The sequence below is a fragment of the Oryzias latipes genome, chromosome 20 (assembly GCF_053564925.1).
Source record: "Oryzias latipes strain Hd-rR chromosome 20, Olatipes_Hd-rR_3.1".
Lineage (NCBI taxonomy): Eukaryota > Metazoa > Chordata > Actinopteri > Beloniformes > Adrianichthyidae > Oryzias > Oryzias latipes.
In genome coordinates this window covers 25,695,302-25,714,845 of record NC_136256.1, presented here as the reverse complement: position 1 = coordinate 25,714,845, position 19,544 = coordinate 25,695,302, and the positions used below count along the sequence as shown (strand labels likewise).

General features: G+C 39.0%; 1 protein-coding gene and 1 long non-coding RNA gene across 3 annotated transcripts in view; one reads left to right on the top strand and one right to left on the bottom strand.

Annotated features, from left to right (window-relative positions):
• nrbp2b (nuclear receptor binding protein 2b) overlaps positions 1-19,544 on the bottom strand; it is a 40,680-nt gene that overhangs the window by 9,435 nt on the left and 11,701 nt on the right. For both annotated transcript variants that reach the window (XM_011489046.4, XM_004081154.5), the window contains exons 2-8: positions 2,236-2,358; positions 1,894-1,995; positions 1,720-1,809; positions 1,423-1,463; positions 1,235-1,329; positions 1,108-1,131; positions 699-785 (exon numbers count right to left, since the gene is read on the bottom strand). In XM_011489046.4, the coding sequence (XP_011487348.1) occupies positions 699-785; positions 1,108-1,131; positions 1,235-1,329; positions 1,423-1,463; positions 1,720-1,809; positions 1,894-1,995; positions 2,236-2,358 (562 nt within the window). The remainder of the gene's footprint in view (positions 1-698; positions 786-1,107; positions 1,132-1,234; positions 1,330-1,422; positions 1,464-1,719; positions 1,810-1,893; positions 1,996-2,235; positions 2,359-19,544) is intronic.
• On the top strand, positions 16,080-18,309 carry LOC144988250 (uncharacterized). The gene is made up of 2 exons (XR_013652098.1): positions 16,080-16,249; positions 16,330-18,309. It is a non-coding gene; the product is annotated as an uncharacterized LOC144988250 (long non-coding RNA).

Below are 19,544 nucleotides of genomic sequence, written 5' to 3'. Positions count from 1 at the left end.
TAAATCCAATCCTGAATAGATTACTGAAGAACACAACAAAAGGAACATCGTTTTTTTATATATTTTTCTGGCTAACAAGGGAAATTTTAATTTTTTAAACAATCTTCAATTTTCTTTTAGGATTTGAGCCTGTTTTTACTAGAATTTTCATAAAATTGAGAAAATAAAGGAAATCCACATCAGTAGCCCCATACTACTCCTGTAAACAAATGCTTTCAGTGTTTATCACGGGGGATACAATCCATAAACAACTCGTGACAGGTAAAATCTGCAAAACGTTGTAAGGCTGTAAAACTCCTCACTACACTTTGAAACACTTTTCTCAGACACACATGAAAATTTTTTGATGTTTCTCTGTTGTTTAAACTCTCAAAATTCAAACTTTCATTGAAAAATAAGTCCAAGAAAGTATAAGCATAAAGATCTGATTCCGATTTAGACACACAGCATGGAAGAGACTGATTGAGAAGATCAACAGCTATTCATGATGGAGAACGCAGCGCGCTTTACATTAAATAAAAAAAACAAGCCTGCAAAGGTGTGCAGAAAAAGTCAGATAAATATAGCGAGGGAACACTACTTTGTTTAAAGTTTTAAAACACAGTGAGCAATGACGGTAATGATTTGACTTTAAGAAAAAAATTGATCAGATTGACGTGAAACCGCATAACTATCACAAAAACGCATAAAACACTCACTTCCATATTCCGGAGCAAAAAAATGAAGATTTCTCTGCTCGTCGCGATGCTGCCTCCCTTTGCTGTGAACGCTGGTGTCCGGAAACACTGGAGTTACAAAGAAAGCCACATCTTAGTAAAAAATAGTACACTCGAAGTTTATTTGAAGTATACTTGAGCATAAGTATGGCAAGTACACCATAGACCATGTAGTGTAGGAAGTATATTAACTGAATACTTTTTCAGATCAAAATTGGAACATTTTAAGTTTACAATAAATAGTTAGTATATAAAAAGTAAAATTTAGGTATAATGGTAGTTACACTATAGTTGTAGTACACTTGAATCCACTACTTTTTGCTATGGGACATTTAGGCCAAAAACTTACACAAAACAATAACATCAAAAGAAAACATGCAAATTTTCTTACCGTTAACAAAAAGTCTATGCCACACTGTAAAAAGAAAATTCAAAACTTTATTTGTTGGGGTTTTCCTTTTGGATGAAAACAGCACTACAATCATGGTAGTATCCGAAATGATCTGTAGGGGGCAGACCTGAGCCAATCTTGATGAGGCCGTTGTGCTGGATGAAGATGGTGTCACAGGTCAGGTTGCCATGGATTATTGGTGGGTCACAGGAGTGCAAGTAGCTGAACGTAAACAAAATAACGTCTTGTTGTTGTCGTGGCCGTAACAAGAGCGAATCTGTCGAACTCAGGAGAAAGGAATCAAACAGTCGGTACCTGAGTGCAGACAGGATCTGGGTGCACCATCGCTTCCAGGCCTAAAGGGAAATGTAACCATCAGGAGAGGAAAAGGTGTCTAAACATCATCTATAGGTGGCTGTTCTTTGATTTATAGGTGCAAAAGTCAAAAACAGACTTCCTTATGTGTGCTTAAAATCCTGGATGAATGCTAAATTCACGCTGAAAGGATGCGGCGTTAGTCTGAGCCATCAGAGTGTTGCATAATGCTTAATTCTGCTGGAAATATGGAGCTGCACCGTGACTACAGTACCGCCTGCCGGTCAGCAAACTGACCTTCACGTTCATGGTCTTGTGGTTCTTCTTGGTCTTTTTCAGGAACTGCTTCAGGCTGCCCGATGACATGTATTCAGTAATAAATATGACCTGTGGGAGGAGGATTAGATTATAGAGTTATGTCCTCATATATGCACAAAAACAGACGAAGGGAGGAGGAGGAGGAGGAGTCACCCGGGCTTGGCTCTCCTTCATGTCCAGCCAATACTTGTGGAACTTGACGATGTTGGGATGCTCCACCTGCATCAAGTTCTCAAACATCTCCTTGATTTTCTCCTAGAAACAAAACACACATTTACCATAAATTCATGGTCTTTAGGTGAAGGTTTCACAATAAAACCAAACATTTACACCAAATGCAGACTATAACATTATAAAAAGTTAAATAAAATAAAAAAACAGAAGGTAGTTTGCCCCAAAATGCCCCCATGATTGGGGAACAAACCAATTTCTGCTGCAACAAATGGATCAGCTGTTATCAGACGCAGAAACTACAGGAAAGACTTGGTCCAGTACCTCCTGAGCTTTGAAGACCTTCTTATCGGAGAAGAGCACCTCGTTCCACACCACCTCCACGCCCTCCTCCGTGTCCATGGCCAGAGACGCACTCTCCACACCGGGGACATTACCTTGGCTGACCTGCAGGGGCAGATAATAGCAGAAGGTCCATGTAATTCCTGCCTCCAACGATAATCCACATTGTTTATTTGCCAGGCTTTCATTATTTTTCTTACTTTTTGAGAGAGTTATATCACTTAAAAATTAATAATAATTGTTGCAGAAAGCTTTTATATTTCCAAAAGCCCGCAGGCTCGTTTGATAAAATCAATAACATATGGGCCCCAGCACTTACTAAAAACTGTGTTTACAATTTGTTGATTGTGATTGGCTTAATTAGGTTTTCATGAAGAGGCACTACCAGATGAGACACGCCATCTACGACAAGCTAACTGGTCGGGAACGGTGCAAAAGAATGGAAAAATTGGTTAAAATAAAACAGTATTCAGAGGCAATTGTTTTCTATGTGAAGACATAAAAAAGTATACCATTGCAATAGTATATTTCATGTTATTAAAATGGTTCAAAGAACGTCACAGTAAATGGTTGGTTCTCAAACATTTCCATCTCACCAAAACTGGCCCTCTTTACAAAATGTTTGGCCATCCCGGCACAAACAGCTTCGGGATAGTCAAATATTTGACTTTGCAGCTAAGCAGACATACTAAGCTAAAAAATATCCACATTATCAAACTAAATTTTCACAGCTACGATGGCTGTTAGAGTGTTCATTGAGCTAGAAAATGTCCCTAAGGTGGATTTTGTCAGGACAGAAAATGTGTCCCGGCTCATCTGCTGAAAGCTCTTTGCTGAACTCCACTGATAAAACGAGGTTTGTGTACGACTCAAACTCCACGGTAAACTTTTCATTACAGCCTGAAAGGACGTGACTGAGGACAGATGAGAGTTATCAAATGTGATGAGGATGAGGAGCAGCTCCCATAAAGAGTCGCAGGAGACAGCCATTGTGGATTGTGGATGAGGGATTAAGGGAGATGGAGGAAGCAGCGCCGAAAACTGCAGAGGAACAAAGCGGCTTTCATCATCTGGCAGAGGGCTTCATCCCATCCACAGGATATTGCGGTCTCAGCTCGAGCGTCTTCCTCAACACTGCTGCAGCGCTCCAGGTTGGACCCAGATCAGAGTCCGCCGTAATGACCATAAAGCGCAGAGCCCCCCCCCTAATTTAAATGTAGCGCATCGCTTCCATCATTTATCTGTTGGGGCTTTGAAACCTTAAACAATAAACACGCCGCACACACTCCTGCTGGCCAGACACGGCGCTCTACTGACCCCCTGAGGCATGACCTCAGGCTCTTCCAGCAGGTGATGTTTCCATGCCGCTTTACTACCTGACTTCCCCCAGATTTCCTCCCAGAGTTTCTTATGCTCCTTGCAGCCATCAGTTAGTAAACATGAGTTTTTAAAATGTCTTTACAGGACAATTTTATGTTTTTTCTCATAATTGCCCCTGATAATCTCTTTCTATTAATTATCTTATTTCTATCTTTTATTGCATTTTATCTCTGTTGTCTGCAGCTTTTTCATGTTGTTGTGACAGACAGACAGACAGCGATCCATGGACAGACGGACAGACAGACAGATAGATAGTTAGAGTTTGTCTGAGTTTAAAAAATGTATTGCAATTAGAATAAATTATGTTGTGTATCTGTTTGTTTTTTCCTTGATGTCAGACGTACAATAAAACAGCAGCCGGAGGGCAATATTAAAAACCAGGAAGACAGGATGTGTTTGCGTGTTAAAATGATGTGTTTTTTTTATTGCTTTCTGAACCACGTTTCTGTATCACAAACGCTTCTGTTGGATGTCAGTGATTTTTGACAAACTTCCACAATGTTATTGATCCTATTTTTGTCGTGTACAATCAGGTCGCCAAACCCAACAAAGGAAAATATTAAAAGGGTAAAGGACCAAAAAAGGACCGATTAAACATAAGGTTTGACCACAACCAAGGAGGCCACCCGTCTTAGCTGCTGTGTTCTTGTTTAGCATCATTTCACTGTGGATTCTGTGGTTACTCTGGATTCTTATAGCTTTCATCAACAAACAACAATTTCTTCCACTTCCTGCTGTTGTGTTTAATTTAACTGGTCATTTTTGCAGTTTGAATCGCTTGACCCATCATTCTGCTTCCCCCTTAAACCCTTGTGCTATCCTAGGCACTTTAACATTGGGAGTTGGGTCATCTAGACCCACTAGACAGTGCGCTGAACCTTTTTTCTTCAATGATTTGTGATCTTCACTGGTGTCCATGGATTACATGGAATCTTTCCACCTTTATCCACCTTTGTCATGGTAGGGAGAACACGTCAATGGAAGGGTGGGGTCATCTAAGATAGCACAAGGGTTAAACCAGCCCTCCTGAGCAGACGTGAGCTGACGCTGATGAAGAAGCTGCTCCTCCACACGTGTCATTTTTCCTTAACCTGTTATTACTCCTAAATGTGAGCCTCTAACCCCCAGAGGGATGGCTGGAGTTAAACTGTGAAAACGCTGATGTCTGTTTTTCGGTGCCACTTCAGCATTCTCAGCAGGCCACATAAGCTGGATTTCAGAGGTGTGATATATGTATATATATAATCTTACTACAATCCCTCAGTGAAGCCTGATCATCTGATCTCTGATATCACAGAGCACGAGCAGCGACTTGTTGACAGAACACAGAAATCCTGTGCCTCGAAAGCCGTCCACAAGTTTCCCTGTGGTTCATTTCCTCAATACAACATTCAGTCCCCCGTCCCAGAATCCAGGTCCCAGTGGGTTTAGCCAGGTCTGCTGCTGCGTCATGGCGGAGTGGAACTTATAAACAGCACAGCAGATGCTGAGCTCCGATTGGTTACTTTGGGAGGTGGGTTTTGGGCGCAGAGGGAGATTTTGGACTCGTGCATTGATGTCAGACATTCGTAGAATCCACACCTGATTTGGGTAAAACCGGATCCAACAGGGCGGCATTTGAGCCTTTCATCAAATCACAACACTGTTCCAGCTTGTGCGCCCCCCCAACACTAAAGCATGATTTAACACGCCTGCTTCACCACAAAAATACCACTGTTGTGACAGTGCAAGTTGTGGAAACATGTACTATAACACAAGCAACAGAAAATAAAGCGCCGACCATCAGAAAACAGTACATTTCAGAGATGTTCTGTCTCACGCTCAGATGCATTACATCAATGCAAAGAATATGTGGTTTGTACTTAAATGCGATTTCTATTCAGAGAATTTGAGGAATTGAAGTTTGATAAAGAAATGGTGAGCAAATTAGATGTTTTCTGCAAAACTTTACAACGAGCCACTTTTGTCCATGAAACTACTGACATCACAACCAATGAGTATAACATTGTAATGTGCATTAATGATTACTGAAAGGCTGTAATTACAATCAATAAGCTATCGATTTTGTTTACTTGATCTGCAATGTGTAGCAATAATTACTGGTTTAATGTGATCATGTGTTCTAATGATAAACAATGATTATTACATATCAGTACCGTTACTGTTTACTGAAATCATGAATTAATGTTTCTGAAGATAATCAATCATTAATAGGCACTGGAATTTTTTACTTGAAAAGAATTTATCTGATCAGAACCGGATAACAAAAACTATGTAAAACTATAAAATTAATGAACTCGTTAGGGTTGGGATCATATAAATTTGCTTCTTCCGACTTCTTTTCAAGCAATAAATCAAGCTCTACTTGACTTTAGTTAATGATCGATTTAATTAAGCAAATGTGATTTAAGTGACTTTTTTGTTTAGTTTTATTTTCTGTCTTTATATCAATGCATTTAATCATTTCTGTAATGAGTTTGATAAATATGTGTAAATTCTTTATTGCTTTGACTACAATGCTCGAAATAAATCAATCAAATCAAATCAAAATCAATTAAGTCTGGAAAATCGAGTTCAGTTAAAGACTTTAGGGTTTCTGAACCTTATAGCTGACACTTTCATTCGGTTTGGTCTGCTTTCACACTGTAGAACATGTTGCTCAAAATAAGATTGACTGTAAAAAAAAAAAAATTTTAAAGAGAGAAAAAGAGCAAAAAGGTGGAAACACTTTAACTTCCTGTTTGAAGCATGACGGGATAGCAAAATAACTGGAGCCAGATGGCTCCCCCCACTAGAAGCGAGTTTTTAAAATACCAAGTCAGACCCAGTTGTTGGGAATTCAAATGTTGACACAACAAATATAATAATAATAATAATAATGGATTGGATTTATCCGCGCTTTTCAAGACACCCAAAGCGCTTACATTGTGTCCATTATTCATTCACTCCTCATTCATACTTGGTGATGGTAAGCTATGGTTGTAGCCACAGCTGCCCTGGGGCAGACTGACAGAGGCGTGGCTGCCAGTTCGCGCCTACGGCCCCTCTGACCATCACCGGGATCATTCATGCACATTCACACACCAGTGGAGCCACACTGGAGGCAAGGAGGGTGAAGTGTCTTGCCCAAGGACACAATGACATTTTGGCTGGTGGGAGCGGGGATTGAACCACCAACCCTTCGATCATTGGATGACCCGCTCAACCACCTGAGCCACTGTCGCCCCAAATATACTTATACTCTATATACTCTAAAAATGTTTTCCACTCAATTTGTTTTTGTTAAAACTACAATTCCCAGTGCCTCATCCCCTTTTTATACTTGGTGTCACTGAAAAGGCCTAAGTGTCTTCTGTAGATCCCAAAGGAATTAATTCAGTAGTATGCCGTGGTTGGGAGATATTCAGGTTTAGAAATGCCCTTAGAACTTCTTCGATGCAATTTTAAGCTGAGAACACAATTCAGAAATTCTGTCTAGACTTTAGACGGCTTGTTGGCAGAGAAATCTGTTTGTGAAGAAGGAAAGCTGACATTTATTTTAGCAAAAAAACATAATTAATGAGAAAAATACTGTTCTGTTAAAACTGAATTTAAGCTGGTATTGGAAAGTGATTACTGATTCACTTTCAAACAAATGTTGAAGAACAGAAAACAAGATCCAGAGATGAAAGAAGATGCCGAATAACATAAATGTACAGACAGACATAAGACTTTTTGTTAGTTTGAGGTGTTTAGCTTTAATTGGTTTGTTGTTTCTAGTTTCCTCTCAGGCACAGAGGTTTAGCCTTCGATCCCACGGTCAGCTGTCAAACAGGAATCTGTCAAAACCTGTCTTTTCTTGTCTCACCTAAATGCATTTTTTCAGAATAAAAGAAAAAGTTTCAAAGTAAAAGGAAAGAAAAGATGGTGCTTTCATTTTCTAGTTTTGACATATTTTTATAATCATTAGGGAGTAAAATGCAGGTAAACAATGACAAAGACATAATTAATGAGGTTTGCTGTGCTCTGCTTTCACACACCAACATAAATTAACGTTTAATGTGAATATTTTTGTGCTTTTTACATAAATAACTCTGTTAGAATGCGACTCAGATGGTATTTCCAGTGGAACAGCTGCTCCACACACACACCAGATAATCGGACTTTTGCTGGCCTGCAGTTCAGGGCGTGCCTCTCAAGTCCCAGTTCTTGTGCAATCTTTTAACTGCTTGTTAAGATTGATGTCAGGCGCTGATTCCTACAGTCGGAGGTCCAAACTATAGTACCACAGCTTCAGTGCGACTCCTCCTGCAGAGATGTCTGATGTGAAAGATCGCCTTTGTGCGATTCTGCATGGCTTCAGCCCTAACAACCACAAAGAGCATTGTCTTCCACACGAGCTCTCTTCCCACACCTCATACCTCCGTGGGCTCTGCATTAATATTTAACAGCTACATCTGTAGGAATGGCGGCTACGCCCAAATTATACCGCCGCTCTGGAGGCCTTCCCCAGCCGGCGTATGGAAATCAGCCTCGGCTGCGTTCCCTGTTGCTTAGCGCCCGCGCTTGCAGTGATTTTTCTGGGACATCAAAGGCGATCAAAGTGTTGGACCGAAACGCTTTGGAAAACGCTGAAGGCCCAGACTCTGCATGTGGATCAGGACTGAGAAAAGGCACGCCTCAAAATAGAAATAAAGATTGTTGTCATTCAAGTACATTTACTCTACATGCAGCAATATGAATACAATTTTAGGGCATTTCTTTTCAGGATACAACAACATTTGACATTTACAGGATAGAACAGTTTGGCAATAACAAAGACAGAATGTCAAGATTTTAATAATGTTTTTAGTCTAAAACACACACATACATTAATGTATAAAAGATGAACCTCATTCGAACACTAGATATAAACTGAAGACCTAGGTGATCTTAAGATTAAATTAATAATAATTTTATTTGTTTGGCGCTTGTCTTGGAACCTTGTAAAAAAGATAAAAAAACAAACAAAAAAGCTGCAGTAAAACATCCAGTACTAATATACACTTAAAATAGTTAAAAACAACTCTAAAGGAATTAAGTTATTATAGGAAGTATGCAAGTTGGAATGGATGGGTTTAATGGAAACTTTGCACATAAAATCCAACATTTTTGACTAAAAAATTACCTTTTTCAACTTTAGAACATGTCATGTCTTTAAGTCAAGCCATTGAATTGCTCTATTTGAATTAAAAATGACCTGCTTTTCTCTTTAACTCCATGTGGGGTTGTTTTTGGCTTATTAACAGGATGTACTTGGCAGGAGCTTGGTGTGGTTTGGGTTTGGAGAAGAAAGTTTGTAGAAAGTGTTTTTTTAGGCAAACGATGATGCATTTTGTTGATAATACCTGAAGTAAATCAATTAACGTTAATTAAAAGTCATCTTTTTTTTTGCGCTAACCCCAAAACATGCCTGTTTTCCTAATAAGTGATTTTCTTTTACAATTTATCACGATTTCATTGTTTATATAATCTGTTTACTAAAGACATTCCTGGCAGAATATGGTCAGATAAAAATAATTGAAAAGTAGCAGGTTTTAAAAACAAATAAAAATTCTTTACATAAGCCTGTTTGCTAATAAATGTCACAAACAATAAAATGTCCATCCAATAAATGGGTGATAATGCCCAAAGAGGTGTTAATTAATGGATGAAGCAGAGAAGGGAAAGGTTTTTTTTAATGGAAGCCCTGCAGCCAATCAGAATCCACTATTAACCTAAAACCACCCAAAAAAATATACAGCCGTTTATCTTTAGTAGCAAAACAAACTAGACTTTATGGTGCCAACATCATCCGCATTATCAAAACGTTTGATGCATTTCACTCCTCTCCTCTAGTCATTGTCAAGACCGAGCGGCTGACCGTCTGCTGACCTTTCCAACCAAACACACCGTCTCCACATATCCGCCTCTGCAGGCCCAGAATGTCAAACGCTAACGCACTCAGAGCCTCAGACGCTCCACGTCTTTCCATTCGGCACAACAACCTCGCGTGACCAACAAAGCCACAGGAAATCACACGATCAGTCAAATAGGAGTAAGAAGTTTTAATTAGATCACAAACAAATTAAAAGAGGTTAGCAGCAAGCTGGACCTTTTAGAGCACTGAAAGCGTCCTTTGTGACCCACAGGGTCAGTCTGAGGAGAAAGCAGACGGCCCGGCCTTCGTCACGTCTCGTCACGTCTCACTTTTTCATTTTCTCATGTAGCAGAAGAGGCTGCTTTCAAGGAGGAATGCCTGCATATGGATGCAGAGTTTTGTGCAGCTTTGTGCCTCAAAGTATGACCCACTTCCGCCTAAAAAAGGTCTGGATGAAATCGTATTAGTGCATCTGAAAAAAGGAGTCAGCGCTTTTACAAAAGCTTAACATGTCAGGTTTCCGCGAGTGCACGGGGATCGGATCAGGAAATCATCTGTGCGGTTTTACAGGCTGCAGCAGGGATTGAGGATTACAGCAGCGAGCGTTGCGCTCGCTGTGACAAAACACAGGTTTATGAGAGCGGCAGAAGGCAAATGCCAGACGCCTGCATCAGTCAAGACGTAAGAAACTCTCAGTGAAAAATGGGACGGAAACAAGGATAGAAGCACATTTGACATTGTTACCTGCAGTTTTTGTCTGTGGATTTCAAAATCTACCGTCTATATGTTATGAAGCTGTTGTAGATTTGGGCTTTTTTAAATGCTGTAACTCTTTAACGAGGTTTTCCATAAGGTCAACTCTGTTGCTCTGACACAAACATCTTTTTTATTTCAGTAATTCAGTTTAAATCTCTGAAGGTGTTAATGTAAAGCCCCCAATCGTCTCCAAATTCAACAGGAGTTGAAAAGAATGTCACAAATTTTATTTTTTCACTAAAAAAAAACGACAACAACAAACAACAACATGGTTGAAATGAATCACTTTTTAAAGGTCCTCGTGAATGCTCCCCTTTCTATAATACCTGGATTTTTGAATCAGGATCATCTTAAAGTGAATCAAAAACCAGATTGTTAATTTGAAAAATAGATACAGTAAAAATAAAAATAGAATAAATACACTTTTAATAAACTCTTTTAAACCTGGAGGAACTAATAGTATGTTAGAAGGCAAATAATGAAATTAGTAAAGTAAAATTGTAAATATGCAAAAAATAGATTTTATCTTTGAAAGAAATATTGAAAAAAAAAACATCAATTTGAAACTTGAATAGAAGAACTCTAAAACTACCAAACATAAAAAAAAAAATTATTTGTAACAGCCGTTGTTTTGTTTATTTGTTTCTCTCCCATTTTTACTTTCAGAATTCAAATTGTTACTTGAGAACTAAAAGTGAAGGCGAACAAAAAAACAACAATTGAGAATCCAAACAGCATCTGTTACTGATAAACATTGTTTCAAGAGCCTATATCATGCTTTTCTTAAGCCTTTCAGACTAAACTATATCCATATATATGATCACATATTACCTTTGGAACACTAAAGAATGATTTTTAATGAAATACTAGCTTTTTTTTCGCAGTTCATTTTCCTCCTCAAAAGTAAGACGACTTGATCTCTCAGGCTCCGCCTTTCGCTCCGTGAGGGTGCCGCCTATTTTTATGACGTCATCCTCGGCAGTGCGTCTGCGTTTCGCCCACGAAAACAAGAAAAACATCCGAATTTATGCAAAGATTTTGATTATATTTCCTTCAAATTTTCAGTGTAAACTAAAAAAAAACAATTTTCAGATTTTCTTTTTGGTTCCCTCAAAAGTAAAAATCAGTTTTTTCATGTACATTAAACTGATCCTGATTTGACCCTTTACTGCATCTGCTACCTAAACGATCACCATCTTGTTAGAAAGAACTGAAATCTTCTAATGTCATAAGAAAGAACCAGGGTTCTCTGTTTTAGAGCTTCATTAAAGCTCCTGCAGCTCATTCCCTCCAACTCATGAGCTAAAGCCCCAAAAAACCCTCCTGTTATAGCAGCAAACCTAATATAAGACAACCTGCATGGCTGCTGCCTTTTCAGCTTCTCCGGATGAAATCGAGTCGATTTCAAGTAGTCAAAAAGTCTGTTTACAAAACAGAAATCCAGATTCATGCAGGCATGAGATCCACATCTTGTTTTTTTCCTCAGTTCAGGAAGAATATGGAGAATCTGAAAAGCGTTATTCTTCCTCACCTGCTTGCCTGGGCTCTGCAGCCAGAGGTTAAAGCTGCATGACGTACAATGATAAGTCTGTGGTATCAACACGCCGTCCTCTGTCCCGGCACTGTTGACAGAGGAACTTATTGCAGTCATATTTCAAATCAGCTAATCTGGTTTCCAGCGCTGCAGACATCTCGTAATTGAGTTCAGTCATGTTGTGCTTTTGCCAATAAATGTGTTTATCTCTGCGAGCCCTTCACGGACCCCGCAGGACGACCTCCTGCAGCGGTTCAGACGAAGCGCACCTCCTTTCTGCTCCACAGGACTCCTCAGGACCATCCTCCCTCCGCCTCCTGAGCCAGAACCCATTGAAGCTTCATTCACTTTGAGTTGAAATTTCGAATTTCAAACCCTTTTGACTTCCAGAATGAAGCTCATTTGAAAATCCAAGTAACTGAAGGACATTGGTTTCTCTTATTTGGTTGAAATACTTATGAAAACTAGTTAAAGTGTAGGACCAAAACAGCTAATTCTTGTATTAAACATTACAATTTTTCAAAAATTACTTGCAGTTTACACAAGAAGGTCACTTTTAAAATGAAATTAGAAAATTTAAATTTAAATTTGGGTTCATTGCATTTTTTTAAAATAGTAAATGAGAACAAAAGGTTTTTCCTAAATTTAATAGTAATTTTGTTTTGTTTTTTGTTGCATTTCTTGCAACATTGACTTCTGATTATCCTTCAAACTCCTAAATGCAAACTGAAGAAACCTCTATTCCTCTCTGGACCCATTCCTGCTCATGAGAACTGTTTGTGTAACAAAGCAGAGCAGGAGGCTCAGGAAGAGGGCTGAACCTCCTCCAACAGTCAGTTGGTACGAGCTGAGAGTCAAGTTTTTTCTTTTAGGGTTTAGCGGAACAGCATGTGCTCTCGGGTCTTTTAGGAGCACATCTGCTAAATCAAACTGCAATAATCACAAAACTTCATTCTGCATGCTTGTGATGAGCAATGCCTGTAGACATAAGGAATCTATTACATTGTGCAGCAAAAAGCTGGAAGTAAATAAAACTAATGACATGATCACAATCCAGACCTTTGAGTTTTTTCAGATTAAATGATAAAAAATACGAGTGTGAATATCATTTCAGTTTAGATTTGAGCAGATTTTCTGCAGTAGGAGTTAAATATTTGACAAAACTATGATGTATTTGCCTTAGGGAGAACATTTTTGTCTCTGAAGGAAGTTCAATTAGTTAATTTTGCTATTTTAACTTTATATGCTTCAACGCCACACATGACGTTCTCACGCATAGAAACCGCCTCGGGTCCTAAAAGGTTAATAAAGCAAACGGAGAGTGAAATAAAGGCAGGCAAATCCTGCAGGCACTGGCTCTGCAGACACCACACGTTTATTCGCATCAGAGCTGCTAAAGAGAAGTCCGACAACATGTTTTTGCAACTTCAATTTAATGCCACAGTAATGAAAAGTCTGGCCCCCTGAAAGAGCTAAAAAGCTGATCCTCTTCCTGTTTCCCCCCTGCAGAGATATAGATTCATGCTGAGTCATAAGAGTGGAGAACACAGCAGCAGCTCCTCTCATTTCTCCCAGGTTTCGACTTATTGCCAATAAATCTACTTTCACCTCTCACATTTCACACTGGATTCTCGCAGGAAATGAAGTCTTTCAATAAAAAGTCAGATTCCAATCTGTCCAGGCGTTATTGGTTTTCTCAGCAGGATGCCATTTATGGTGCGTGTCCAGTCTGTCCAAGCAGACTCTCCTGGGCTTTCCAGTGCTCCAAATAACGGCAAAAGTTCACTTGACGGCTGCTAATAGATACTTTATGCTACCCTATTTAACTTTGGTTCCATACATTTGCAGATTTGTGATCATTTCACGTTCCTATCATTACGCAGGAATTGTAGAAATATTTAACAATTTATTGATGTGTGAAAACTCTGAAAATGTTGTTAAGGAACATTTTCCTCCCACCGCTCTTCATGACCCTCACAATAAATGTAAAAGTGGCTGAAAGGGCCTGTTCCTCAGCGGGACTGTGCAAACATCGATGCTGTAATCAGTGGGTCTATGTGAAGCTCTGCAGACACAGCTGACAATCTCTGGAGCAAGACGCACATTGTTCCCTGCAAATCTAAAACTCTTAGGTTGATAAGATTATATTCACATATTTACATGTGCAGCAGCCATAAAAATATTACTGTTTCACTCATTCCCGTTTAAAATCCCACTCCGATCATCTTTAGATCTATTTTTAAAACGTTCCCAGTTCTCTTTTCATTGTGATGATGACGTTTTTAGACGAAATTGTGTCGTCTTCTAGAACATAGCTTCTACAGAGTGGCAGTAGTTGAGTAGAAATCCCCCTCTTGAGATGTGGGAGGGACTGTTCCTGCAAAGGCAACGCCGCATCCCCTTCCCCTTACCCTGTTGCAGAGAGCTGCTCTTTTTCATCAGATCCTGATTCACAATAATTTGAATAAAGACATACTCAGTAATGCAATTTTGGGCTGAAAATGTCTTTTTGCATGTCCTCTATCATCAGACAAACAGCACAAGAGCATGTTAACAACACCGTTTTTCATCAGAGCGAGTCTTTAAGTGTTTTAAAAAACATCCAACTGAAGAGGGAGAGGAGATTATGGTGGAAAACCCTTTCTCCAACTGCAATAAAGTTCAATATTTTTTAAAAAGAAACCTTCAATTTGCAATGTGCATAGTAAATTTGTAATTTAATAAAAAAACAGACATAATTTAGCTATAAAAGTAGTCAGATCCATCTCCAGATCACAGACAAACCCATCTGACAACCATTTTTAAGCTTTTATTTTTAAAGGCAGTATGATATTTGGAGAAAAAAATAATGTGATAATGCAGGAGTTTAGATGGTTCAGCTCCGCTTTTGCCTCAAATCGACTTAGACTTCGCCCTTCAGCTTTACGTAAACGTCTTCCACCAGACTAAAAAAAACAAAGAAACGCAGCTTCCACTTGAAACATGCAGCAGAAAAAAGACTTATCACAACTGGTTTTAAAAAAAATCTGCTTTAATATTGTATTTTTGTACAGATTTTTTCCTCCTATATTTAAAATATTATTTTAACCAAAACCAAAAGACATCTTTAGACTTTTCTGACTTCAACCACAATAAAAGTAAACATAAAAACAAAAATAGACTATAATAAGAGTACTCAAAATTGAATAAAGTTCTTCACATGAACATTTTGTTTTGTATTTTTTGTTGTTGTATTGAACCTTGTAGTTTTCTGAGCCACAGTACCGGTAAATCCTTTGTTGTTTTTTGCATTCAGGAATTTAGGCTTTAGAGGGCTTTAAAGCCACATTAAGACCAGGCTGGACACTCCCTGACACCATTATGGGCAGGAAAAGCTTAACGAAGTCAAGGTGTCACCTATGCATCAACACAAAAACGTCCAGTTGTGTGTGAGTTTTGGTGTTCTGCTGCCTGTGAGGAGAAGATGAACAGGCTCCAGCAGAGATTATCAGAGTATTTAATCTGTCCATAAAAAGGCTAATTTCTGTCCAGCGGATTACTCCATTTATGCTGCTAAAATCCTCAAACACTCCATGAAGGAGCAACATGCCATTGGTTTAAGGGACCACTCCTTCCTGCTTTGCATCAGAGGTTACTACAGTACAGAGAAGGGAAGTGGCTGAAAACATTGCACAGGCTTGCAGAGCCTCAGTCTCCAGGCAAAAGCAGCAAAAAGTTCAGTTTAAGAACTGAAGCAGTGGAAAACCAAAGCTGCATCATCTAAGGGAAAGGTAGAAGTTTATCCTCCTTTCTTCAGCTACCATAACTTTCAGACCTCAGCGAGCAAGTCCCAAGTGTGGAAACGGAGACGGCTGATGCAGGAGATGTGAGTGAGCAGAGTGAGCTCATCATGTGGCGTTTATCTTCCAGCGGGATTAAACTGTAAAAGTGAGAGTCAACCTGAGCTGGATCTCGGCGTGTGTTTAAACAAAAGGTTGTTTTGCAGATATGCATGTAGACGCTGAAAGGCTCTTCGCTTTGCTTCTTGCAGGAGAGTCCTTTGAGGCGACTGTTTACCCAAACGGCCTCTGACTGTTCACGCTCACTGCACAAGAAACAAACTACTACACATGCACCAAGAGACGATTGACTGAGGTAAAGCTCTGTCCGCTGATGTTCAGGAAGCTAATAAACCATCAGAAATGTCAAATTTTCAAAATAAAAAATAAAAGCACAGTTCATTTAGCGACACTCATGGTAAGTTTCTGCAGATAAAAGCTCTGAAATGAAGAAGATAAGAGGGGGGGAGAGAGGCGTCGTCATGGTGCCTCCGGGAGTCCTCTCCTCCCCCCTCCCTTCTCTGCTTCTATTCCAGATTGGACCCAGCTGTTAGAATTTACCTCATCACCCGTTCCTGTATTTAAGATGGCTGCAGTCCGGTATTCATCGCCAGTTCGTTGTCTTTTATGGTGCATACACGGTCGGACTTAATCTCAAGTCTTGCACGTTTTTTGCTCTTGACTAATTCAAGCTCTCAATCTGTCTACAGAAAACTTTAATCCACAAGTGCCGACCTGGGTCCAGTAACAAGATCCTCATCCTCAAGATCATCTCCCTGCTCCAAGTTACTACCATGCTCTGACTTCATCCTCCAACCACGTCAAGCCCGTTCTTCCTACACCAAGCTCCGCTTATCTTCGCCTCGCTTCACAAACGTTACCGTCGAAGAAACTTACCTTCTTCTCAACGTCTCACGATGCCATCTTCGGTGACGTCTCCGCTTCCCGCCGACTAACCACCAAATACTTTGAACAAATCCTTTCTCGCCATCCCCTGTGTTTGTCATTCTGGGTTTCAGCGCTTGGGTCTGTTCTCGTCCTAGCCGAGCATGACAGGCGTTTTATGTATTTATTTCAATATATATAGATATATTGGTAAGTATTATAGGTAAACCTTTTGGAATTTGTCACCTCAAAAGTAGCGTGCACAGCCAAAAAAGTGTGGACACCCCTGATCTACAGCAAAAAAAAAAAAAAAAAAAAAAAATTAACAAATTAAAAACTTCTGACAGAGAACAATTTTTTACAAAAACAAAATAAATGTCTTTAAAACATTTAGTTGCTGGAAAGCATCTATTACTTATAAACTGATGGGCTGAACATGTTTAAGTCCGATTTGACTATTCTGACATCACAAACACCACAGTGGAATTATGGGTGATTATATCCTTGAGACATGCTGTTAGCACAAGAGGTGTAAAAAAAACAAAAAAAAAGAGTGAAAATGTAGCTTTTGTGCGATTTTGATCAAAGCACTAAGTTATTTACGTTTTTTTTACCTTTAACTGTCCAGCTAAGACCCACTGCAGCTGCTTTGTTGAAGGAAAAGGACATTAAAATGTGGTGTAAATCCGTAAGGGAATAAAACTGCAGGGTGGAATAGGAAACAGCTCGGTCCACGCTTAGATGACACGTCGCTCTCAATTCAGCCTACTGCTAAACTGATGGCGCGAGGTTCGTCCCTGAGAATTAATTCTAGCCCATCATCAGGAGATGAACTTCATGTCCCAATAGAGCCGAGCATGAGGGAGATTACTTCATCCGCTGCGTAATTAATTCAGATATCTCAATGATTGATGGGAGACACGTCAAATTCAGCTGCAGTTCTTGTGTCAGAAAAATTATTCAAAGATTTCTAAAAATTTCACATTCAAATATTGAAATTTTTTACATTTGAACTGGAGCCCTGGTGCGTCACATCCAGGCAAAGGCGGACTTTGTCAGACCAGAAGTGTGATCATTTTAGGGATACTTTTCTATGGAAAAAGGACCATCGTCAGGTAAAGAGTTGGATTTTAGATTTATTTGACATTACAGCCCCATAAGCTGATAAATGTGCATCCCAGAAAAGGCTACAGAAAGAAAAGAAACTTTAATGATCAAATAAATATTTTTTTTAAAATGGAGATCAAATCACCTACAACCCCATGTTTTATGTTTTTTGTTCCTTCAAACTTCAACAAACTAAAATGAGAAGGATTTGAGAAGAACTCAGTCACTAAAAGTCTGTCATTTCGGAGATTCTCTGAATGCCTTCGCCAGCTGCTGTCACCTCGTTCAGATCGTTAAATCCTTACATTTTACTGACTTTCACAAATGCTCCACGTTTTACAACTGCTGTTCTTCCACCAGACTAAAGGTCCTCTTGATCTTCAGTGAGACTCAAACACGGAGATAACCCCGAGGTTCAAAGGTCAAGACTGTAGCTCTGTAAGGGAGCAAACACTAGAACACAAAACACCCAGAAACCCTCCAAAGGAGCACTCCTGCTAGTCTTTATGCCCTTTTCCTGCTGCCTTAAAAGCTGGCATTTGTATGAACATAGTCCGATTTTTTTTATTTTCAACCTTATATCAGCTCCCTGCTTTCAAAACGCTTCGAAATTATTTGATTAAAGCCACAAACCGGAGGGAAAACAAGCTGCACATTAATGCAGCAACTATTTCATAATCAATAAATTGGTTTATACCAGTTTTAGGTCTGTTTTTGCAAATGCATATAATGTTTGAATCCTTATTCCGAATTCTGCATATATCTTTTCTGAGCAAAGATAAGCAGCAAAACATTAAGAAAACAAGGGATTTAATCCTTTAAAAGCAGGAAATTAGAGGTTTCATGACAAAGGAACCACTTAATCTCATTGTAGGATCATAGTACAAACACATTAGAAGAGTATTGTACTGTATTATGGACATTTTATGACCAATTTTATCGTATTTGGCCACATTTATGGTATAATCCTCAACCTGAATTTATCCCCTTTTCTAAAAATCAGCTTTAAAATGTTCATATTTTTGGAAATGCTACTTTAATCTCTAATTTCAAACTGAATTTTTTACAATCCAGAGATCAAAGAGTCATGCATTTAAACTTTTTTTCGTTGACATGCGATCAATCAAGTGTTTGTCTAGGCCAAATTATTTTGAAACAGGAAACCAGCAATAACAACTCACTAAAAAATATTTCTAGTGAACCTTCTTTCCAGGAAAAAGGTTGTTTTCGAGGTTGCATACCCTGAGGGCTGTCTGTGAGGCAAAGTGTCACTCACAGCACCAACAATGAACATCCTTCAAAATAAAAGCAGGTTTTAGTAATGCTTTTTTTTTTAATGTGTCCTTCAGACCGCAGGCTCAGATTTGACAGACAAACAGGTGAAAGATACTGTTTCATTTGTTAGACTGCCTTTCCCTAAAACAAGACTCTTTAATATAAGAACAGGTCTGCTGGAAAACCCGAGAAGTTTCCTTACTTTTACTGGTTTCATAAAGTTTACTGAAACTCTTTGGAATGCAACCGATCAAGTTTTCACACTAACAAAAAAGGAGGAAGTACTTACTAAGGTTGTCAACATGTTTTACACTTTGTGTGAGATATATATTTTTATTTCTACAATATACAAACTCATCGACAAGCTTTTATTTTGACACAGCCAAAAGAGCGGATGTTTTTGATTTGAAAGCGAGCTAAAATGTCATGGAGAACATGTGCTTTACTGAGATTGTTACTGAGAAATTGTGTATAGCAGAGTGCAACGCTAACAACTCAAAGTCAAAAAAGGTAGCCAGGTAAACAAAAAGGTTGATTTGACTGTTAAACTTCTTACTTTGGTTAATGGTGACGCCAAAAGATTTCTCGGAAACAAACCAGTTTAGACCACCAGTGAAGACTTTGGTGTTTTAAAGCTGCATGTTTCAGCTGGGTTTCC